This window comes from Anolis sagrei, chromosome 4, assembly GCF_037176765.1.
Source record: "Anolis sagrei isolate rAnoSag1 chromosome 4, rAnoSag1.mat, whole genome shotgun sequence".
NCBI lineage: Eukaryota > Metazoa > Chordata > Lepidosauria > Squamata > Dactyloidae > Anolis > Anolis sagrei.
Window position 1 is genome coordinate 193941560 of NC_090024.1, and position 8795 is coordinate 193950354.

At 42.6% G+C, this 8795-nt stretch overlaps 1 protein-coding gene across 1 annotated transcript in view; it reads right to left on the reverse strand.

Moving 5' to 3' along the window:
* DSTYK (dual serine/threonine and tyrosine protein kinase) overlaps window positions 1-2483 on the reverse strand; it is a 52303-nt gene extending 49820 nt beyond the window's left edge. The window contains exon 1 of the mRNA XM_067468051.1: window positions 1827-2483. Coding sequence (XP_067324152.1) covers window positions 1827-2121 — 295 coding nt within the window. The 5' untranslated portion in view covers window positions 2122-2483. The remainder of the gene's footprint in view (window positions 1-1826) is intronic.
* Window positions 2484-8795: the final 6312 nt, after the last annotated feature.

Below are 8795 nucleotides of genomic sequence, written 5' to 3' on the forward strand. Positions count from 1 at the left end.
GTCACTCGTTGGCCTGATAGGTGTATTGTATCCAAATTTGGTGTCAATTCATCCAGCGGTTTTTGAGTTATGTTCATCCCACAAACAAACATTGCATTTTTATGTATATAGATATGGCTGAAGTTACACTTTAAAGATACTTGTTCTGACTTACATACGAATTCAACTTAAAAACAAAACTAGAGAACCTATTTTGTTCATAACTTGGGGAATGCCTGTATCTGCAAATTTGAAAGAGGGTCTTCTCCTATACCTGGTTGTGGTATTTGATTATTTATTTATTACTAGCTGTCCCCTGCCACATGTTGCTGTGGCCCAGTATGTGTATATGTGTTTTCTCTGTGTATATATGTGCATATATCTGGTTTTGCTCATGCATTGTAATGTATTTTCTTTTAATTTTTGGCTTTTTAAGTCTCTCCTGATGTGTTTTTCAGTGTTTTTATGAGTGAGGGTCATTCGTTGGCCTGATAGGTGTATTGTGTCCAAATTTGGTGTCAGTTCGTCCAATGGTTTTTGAGTTATATTAATCCCACAAACTAACATTACATTTTTATTTATATAGACTAGCCATCCCCTGCCATACATTGTTGTGGCCCAGTCTGGTGATCTGGAAAATAAAGTAATGAGAAAGTGTTGGTTTCTAATATATGTAATTTCTTTATGCTTGTGTTGATGTAGAGATTGTCTGGTTTGCCTACTCTGGAACATGCAACATAGAATTGACCTTGTTTAGGGGTTCCTTTCAAATCTATGATATGTGTGTGTGGGAATCATATATATATATCTATATCTATGGCTGGATGGTTCTTTGTCAGGAAGGCTTTGATTATGTTTTCTTGCCCTGGTGATGGGAGTTGGACTGGATGGCCTTAAGTATTTTCTGTTGGTCATGGGTGTACTTTGTGGGAAGTTTGCCCCAATTCTGTTGTTGGTGGGGTTCAGAATGCTCTTTGACTGTAGGTGAACTATAAATCCCAGTAACTACAACTCCCAAATGTCAAAGTCTATTTCCCCCAAACCCCATCTGTATTCATATGTGGGCATAAGGAATATTCATGCTATGTTTGGTCCAGATCCATCATTGTTTGAGTCCACAGTGCTCTCTGGATGTAGGTGAACTACAACTCCAATGGTGAGCAATGACTCAAGGTCAATGCCCACCAACCCCTTTTAGTGTTTTCTGTTGGTCATGGGAGTTCTGTGTGCCAAGTTTGGTTCAACTGCATCATTGATGAGTTCAGAATGCTCTTTGGTTGTAGGTGAACTATACATCCCAGCAATTACAACTCCCAAATGACAAAACCAATTTGTTTTGAGTGATGGTCACTCCTTGGGTTTGTAGGTGTATTGCGTCCAAATTTGGTGTCAGTTCGTCCAGTGGTTTTTGAGGTGTTAACCCCACAAACGAACATTACATTTTTATATAGAGAGATTTATCTATTTATGATATTTCTATCCCGCCTTTCTCAAGCCCATGGCGGCCTTACAACATAGACAGCTATTTGATGTGTCAAGTGGGAGTTTGCTGTCAGTTTGAGGCACAGGCCAACTTTGGCCCTCTGGGCGTTTTGGACTGCAACTCCCACCATTCCTCACAGCCTCAGGCCCTTTCCATTTCCCCCTCAGCCGCTCGGCTGAGGGGGAAATGGAAGGGGCCTGAGGCTGTGAGGAATGGTGGGAGTTGCAGTCCAAAACGCCCAGAGGGCCAAAGTTGGCCTGTGCCTGACTGCTGTGACTTCCACTGTGGGTGTAAGAAGGCCTAAGGCTGCCCTGCTCCGCCTGAGGCCCCGAAGAGGCCTGTGACAGGGCTTGGAATTCCTTACCGACCAGCAGCGCGGCTCCTCCGTGGCCACCAGGGGCGCTGTCCGGGCCCGAAGGGGCGGGCTGCTGCTGCTGCTGCTGTGGAGGCTGAGGCGACTCCTCCGCGGGCTTAGGCCCAACCACCACAGCAGGGAGGCCTTGGGAGTACTTGACGTCGCGGAAGAACTTCTTGGTCTCGCGCAGGTTGTGCTCGAGGCGCGCCAGGTGCCGGTTGTAGTGCCCGAAGGCGCGGCACAGCTCGCGGTTCAAGCCTCCCGAGCCTCCTCCGGAGCCCCGGGCCGAGGGGGGCCCCGACATCTCTCCCGCCGGGGCCTCCGTCCTTGACTCTTCCCCGCCTCCTCCTCCTCCTCCTCCTTCTTCGTCTTCTTCCCACCAGGGTGGAGTTTCCGACGCGGCCAGGCTGCTCTCGCCGCCTCGCCCACACAGCGGCCTCCTCCTCCTCTTTCTCCTCTTTCGTTGTCAAGCCGCGTCGCACCGAGCCGCACTGCGCACGGAACGGAACCTTTATCCGGGCGCTCTGGCGGGGAGGGGAGTCGGCCAAGGGGCGGACCCATTCACCCTGCCTTTGCGCGCAGGGACTTATGGGGAATGTAGTTCCCCGCGACTCCGGAATGTCTTCCTAGTTCCTTCCCTTGCGGCACACGAGCAGAATAGCGTCTCCTCTCCAAAAGGCGGGAGGACGCGCATGCGCACAGCCTCTCCGAAAGGCACGCTGAAGATTAGGATGCGCATGCGCAAGCTGCGCATGCGCATCATTCTGATTAATGCCTTTTGACACTGCTTGAGTTGCCCTGACTCAGTGCGATAGAATCCTGGGAGGCGTAGTTTCACGAAGGCCTACCAGTGGTTCTCAACCTGGGGTTTCCAGATGTTTTTGGCCTTCAACTCCCAGAAATCCCAACAACTGATAAACTGGCAGGGATTTTATTTATTTATTTATTTACTTTGCTTGTATACCGCAGTTTCTCAGCCCGTAGGCGACTCAACGCGGTTCACAACAAGAGCAAAAGGCATCCAACAACATACAATATTAAAACCATTAACAGTATAAAATACAAACTAATGACATCTCAATAACAACACATTAACGATTTCTGGGAGTTTTAGGCCAAAAACATCTGGGGACCCCAGGTTGAGAACCACTGGATAAATTACACTGTTTAGCCGCTATTGCACCACCTGACATCCGCCGGGAAGTAGCAACCAAAAGTGAAAGGACCAAGGCAGTGACATCTCCAGCTCATCCCTTGTTTGGGTATCAGCCAGCACGTCAACGATTTAAATCAAGAAATAGGTTTCTAAGATCTACAGAAACACCTGCTGGAGCACCTCAGCAAGCGAGAGTCCAAAAATGGCAGGCTAAAACCCAGAACCTCAACCAATGGCTGATACCATTGTCATATGATTGTCATATTGATGTTTAATTATTGTTATGCTATTGCTTTTAAACATTCCAATGATTTTGTAATGTTTGTATTGAAACTTTTGTTGTTTACCGCTTTGAGTCACCTAAGGGCTGAGAAAAGCGGTATATAAATGAAGTAAATAAATAAATAATATCAAATGAGAGACACCCCCCCCCCTCACCCGGGCACACAGAAAACTGGGCAACTCGGAAGGCACTGAACAGACTGCGCTCAGCACCACGAGATGCAGAGCCAACCTTCAAAAATGGGACTACAAAGTGAAATCCACAACATGCCAGTGTGGGGAAAAGCAAACTACAGACCCCCAGCTACAATGCAACCTGAGCCCTGCTACATGCACAATAGAGGACCTTCTTGCAGCAACACCAAAGGCACTCCAAGTGGCCAGCTACTGGTCAAAGGACATTTAATCAACTACCAAGCTTGCAAACTTTGTGTTTTGTTTGTTTGTTTGTTTAAAAAATGCAATGCAGCTGTTTGGTCTGCCCCGGACACGATAAATACGAAGGCCTTTCGCCCTTTCTGGCCCCTTCCACCCAGCAGAATAAAATCCAACATTATTTGCTTTAAACAGCTGAATCCACACTGCCATATAACCCAGATATTGTGGATTTTCTGCCTTGATATTCAGGGTGATACAGCTGTGTGGAAGGGCCCTAAGTCAAAGAGGTGCTGGTGCCTCAGCAAACTACAACTCTCAGGTTTCCCTAGCATTGGCCCATGGCAGTTAATGTGGTGCCAAACTATCAGTCTGTTGAAGGCTTTCATGGCCGGTTGCTGTGAGTTTTCCGGGCTGTATGGCCATGATCCAGATGTATTCTCTCCTGACGTTTCGCCCACATCTATAGCAGGCATCCTCAGAGGTTGAGAAGTGTGCTAGAGACCTGGCAAGTGAGGTTTATATATCTGTGGAATGTCCAGGGTGGGAGAAAGAACTATTGTCTGCTTGAGGCAAGTGTGAATGTTGCAATTGCCCACCTTGATTAGCATTGAATTGCATTGTAGCTTCAAAGCCTGGGTGGTTGCTGCCTAGGGGTGTTCATTGTTGGGAGGTGTTTGCTATCATTCTATCTGTCCTCTCTGGCTGCATCTTCTGTAGAATGAAAGCAGTGTGGTACTACTTAAACTGCCTTGGCTCAAGGCTGTGGAATCCTGGGAGTTGTAGTTTTACAAGGTCTTTGGTCTTCTCTGCCAAAGAGTGTTAGAGGGCCCTTCCACTACACACTGAGCCCCCTTCTACACAACTATAAAATATTCCAGATTATCTGCTTTGAACAGGATTATATGGCAGTGTAAGACACATATAATCCAGTTCAAAGCAGATAATGTAGATTATCTGCTTTAATAATCTGAGGCCCCTTCCACACTGCTGAATAAAATCCCACATCTGCTTTGAACGGGAATATATGGCAGTGTTGACTCGGATAACTCAATTCAAAGCAGATATTGTGGGATTTTCTGCCTAGATATTCTGGGTTATATGGCAGTGTAGACTCTCCTTCCTGCCTTTAGAATCCAAAAGCAGAATACATTGCTAGTCTAAGGTGGAAATGGCTAAATGCAAATACTGTCGTATCTTCTGTATCTCAGAATAAGGAACAACGTGCTTTAGGAAAAAGCAGCCATATTTCTTGTCATAAAAGTAACGAAGCTTTAATTATAGTTTTATAACTGACAAAGTATGTTATTAAATGAACCTTTTATCTTAGATTGGTTTTGTCAGAGCGCATTAAATTATATGAGACATAAAAATTAGTTGTCATTAGAATTTACAATCTTATTTTATGATGGGATGCTTTCATTGGTTATTCATTGTCATTGCAGCTCAGGGGCAGACAAATAAAGTGAGAATGATTGAAAAACTGACTTGATTATCAAAAAGGTTTCAATTTTTATATTTCCCCAAATATTACATTTCTTGTTACAAGTTCTTATTTAAATAAATATGTAACATGGTCATATATACATTAAAACATATACCCTCATTATCCTTTAGGAAGATCATTGGGCTGATGGGAATGGAGGGAGGCAGATTCTGAACATGTCAGCATTGTTTACATTGTAGTTGAGCATTGCTTCTTAAACTGGGTTTTAACCCTAAATGGAGTCCTCTTAACTCAATGTTGGAGGTCACAAAAAAGTTGGCAGCAGCACAAGATTTTTGAATGCCATCCTTTACACAAATCTGCTAGCAGCAACATGCAGTGTTTACAGTGGACTTTGCAGAAAATGTTTCAGTTGTACTCCACAAAAAAGAAAAGCTGTTTGTCTAGCAAGCCTTACAAATGCTGATTTATTGTCAGTACTTGTTGGATTTTTACACCATATAGGTAAAGGTCTTCCCCTGACATGAAGTCCAGTCATGTCCGACTCTGGGGTGTGGTGCTCATCTCCATTTCTAAGCCAAAGAGCCAGCGTTGTCCATAGACACCTCCAAGTTCATGTGACCAACATGACTATAAGGAGCGCCATTACTTTCCCGCATGTTTTCGAACTGCTAGGTTGGCAAAAGCTGGGGCTGACAGCGGAAGCTCACACTGCTTCCCGGATTCGAACCTGCGACCTTTCAGTCAACAAGCTCAGCGCTTTAACCCACTGTGCCACTGGGGGTTATATACCTGGAATCACATTAAAAATTCAGAAGGAAAGGGATTATGGGTGGAAAACGGTTTAAGAAGACTGATACAAAGGGTATCTAGAAGCTTCCCCATGATTCCACATCTATACTAAACATTTAATTCCATTTCAAATAGTTATTGAAGAAAGCGGTTTGGCTCTGCAGATGATAGCATAGGAAAACGTGGATTCAGTTTGGTTCCAAATGGTGGTTATGCAAACCACAAAGCGCTGAGATACATTAGGGGCTTTCTTTTGTGTGCTTTCACAGGTGTTGTCTAGTTGCTGCAGTTTGGAATTGGCTTTGAACACCATTAAGTGGACAGTTGTAGATGGGGCCAGAATCACAGCAGAGGTGTAAGGTGGTTCCAAAGAAGACTATAGATTATGCCATTCAAATCACAGAAAGTCACTGAATTACAAACATCCGATTTACAAATGACTTGTAGTTACAAACAGGAAGTGAGACAACAAGAAGTGAGAGAAATCTACCCCAGGAAGAAAAATTCACTCCTGAAAGAGTTATCATGGGGAAAAGGTGTCTCCACTGAAGGTTTCACACAACATGCCAACCTTTTTCTAATTCCAATTATTACAGGGACAGAAAATGGGGTGAAATCTTCTGAATAGAGGTATAGGCATCAAAAGAAACACCACAGGGGTATTAACCCTTCACTTTGTTGTCCGACACACACATATACACATACATATATACACACAAATATACATATATACAGTAGAGTCTCGCTTATCCAACATAAACGGGCCAGCAGAACATTGAATAAGCAAAAATAGGAAACGCCTATTAAATGCCAAATTGTGGTTTTACAAATTTAGCACCAAAACATAATGTTTTACAACAAATTGACAGAAAAAGAAGTTCAGTACGTGGTAACATTATGTATTAATTGCTGTATTTACAAATTCAGCACCAAAACAGTGCAAATTCAACTTAAGAACAAATCTACAGAACCTAACTTGTTGGTAACTTGGGGACTGCCTATATACTATTACTGTTATTCTGCCCTATCTTTTTTCTAGTTAAAGTCTCAAAGGGCTTACGACAAATTACAAAATGCCATATTTCATCAATTGTAAGATGCCATCAATTGTAAGATGCACACTAATTTCATTATGTATACAAATATGTCTGTGTGTCTATCTATCTACATATACACATACCCATGATTCTAAGATGCACCTCATTTTTAGATATATTCATGGGGGCAGAGAGTGCATCTTAGAATAGAGGAAATATATAATATAAACCAACAATATACAAAAGTTAAAGTGAAATTAAACAATCAAAAAATAAAGTTGGATTGAAATATATATCATTAAAACACGTGCACACATCAGAACAAGAATTAACAAGGTCCAGCACAATATTTAATGGCCTTACATAGTCACTAACTAAATTATTTTCTCAACAGAAAAGTCTTTACTTGTATATGTAAAGAAAGTGGGGAGGCTGCCAGACTAAGTTCTCTGGAAAAGACATCCAAAACCCTGGGGGCAGCTACTGAGAATGGTGTCTCTCATTTTCCTCCCAGATGTACCTCTGAGGATGTTGGGATAGAGAAAAAGCCTTCCCCTGCAGATCTCAAAGACGAGAGTTGTTCATCAGGAAAATTACAAGTTTGTGAAAGAAATCTATCAAGAGCAGAGAACAGAGTTTTCAGAGCAAAGATTTTGATGTGGTCCAGAGCAATTTAACAGTTACTTTTTTGTCTTCCTATCATGCACACTTCTTAAAAGTAAAGTATTGATTATTACAAACGAATATTCACAATTTTCATTTTTAGAGTTGAAAAAGACCATAAAGGCCATCCAGTCCAACCCCTTGCTATCAGTCAAAGCATCCCAACAGACTAATCACAATCACCAAGAAAACATTTGTGCAAAATGTATAATGAATATCAATATATTATGTTTTAGGACCCAGAAGGTTGCTTCTAATCTCCATGAATATGGAAACAAAGTAACAGCTGATATCAACAGTATTATCCGTCTTGACTCATGCCTATCATCCGGTTAGAGGATGTGGTTCTTAGTGTATTCCTCCAAATAAAAATACCCTCCTTTATTCCTTTTTCAGTGACATTCTCCAATGCCCCTGAGCCATTATGGGCTCAGCTGAGCTGAAAGGACGGTTTGTGTAAAATTATCTCCACTATTAGATTTCTGCAAGATAGTTCATTTTTCTTTTCTTTTTTATTGCAAAAAATGCCGTCTCTCTGCAAACTATCACAGCCTTTCAGTCACAAGACTTGCTCAAGTGCTACACCCAATTCTCATAAACAGAGCCAAATCCTTTGTATATAAAGTAAGTTCCACTGGTTTGAGTGGAATTTAACCTCAAGTAAGTTGTGCATAGATTAACATGTCTAGAAATGATAAAATTAACATGTAAGCAAAACACTGCCATTTGAAATGTTAGGCCATGGTTTCCTAATTTACCATCCCTTTGTAGCCCATCTGTTAATACAGCGTTTCTCAACCTGTGGGTCAGGACCTGGGGGGTCATGAGGGGGTGCCAGAGGGGTCGCCAAAGACCATCAGAAGGCACAGTACTTTCTGTTGGTCATGGGGGTTCTGTGTGGGAAGTTTGGTCCAATTCTATCGTTGGTGGGGTTCAAAATGCTCTTTAATTGTAGGTGAACTATAAATCCCAGCAACTACAACTCCCAAATATCAAGGTCTATTTTCCTCAAACATCACCAGTGTTCACATTTGGGCATATTGAGTATTCGTATCATGTTTGGTCCAAATCCATCATTGTTTGAGTTCTCTGGATGTAGGTGAGCTACAACTCCAAAACTCAATGCCCACCAAACCGTTCCAGTATTTTCTGTTGGTCATGGGAGTTCTGTATAGCAAGTTTGGTTCAATTCCATCGTTGGTGGAGTTCAGAATGGTCGTTGATTC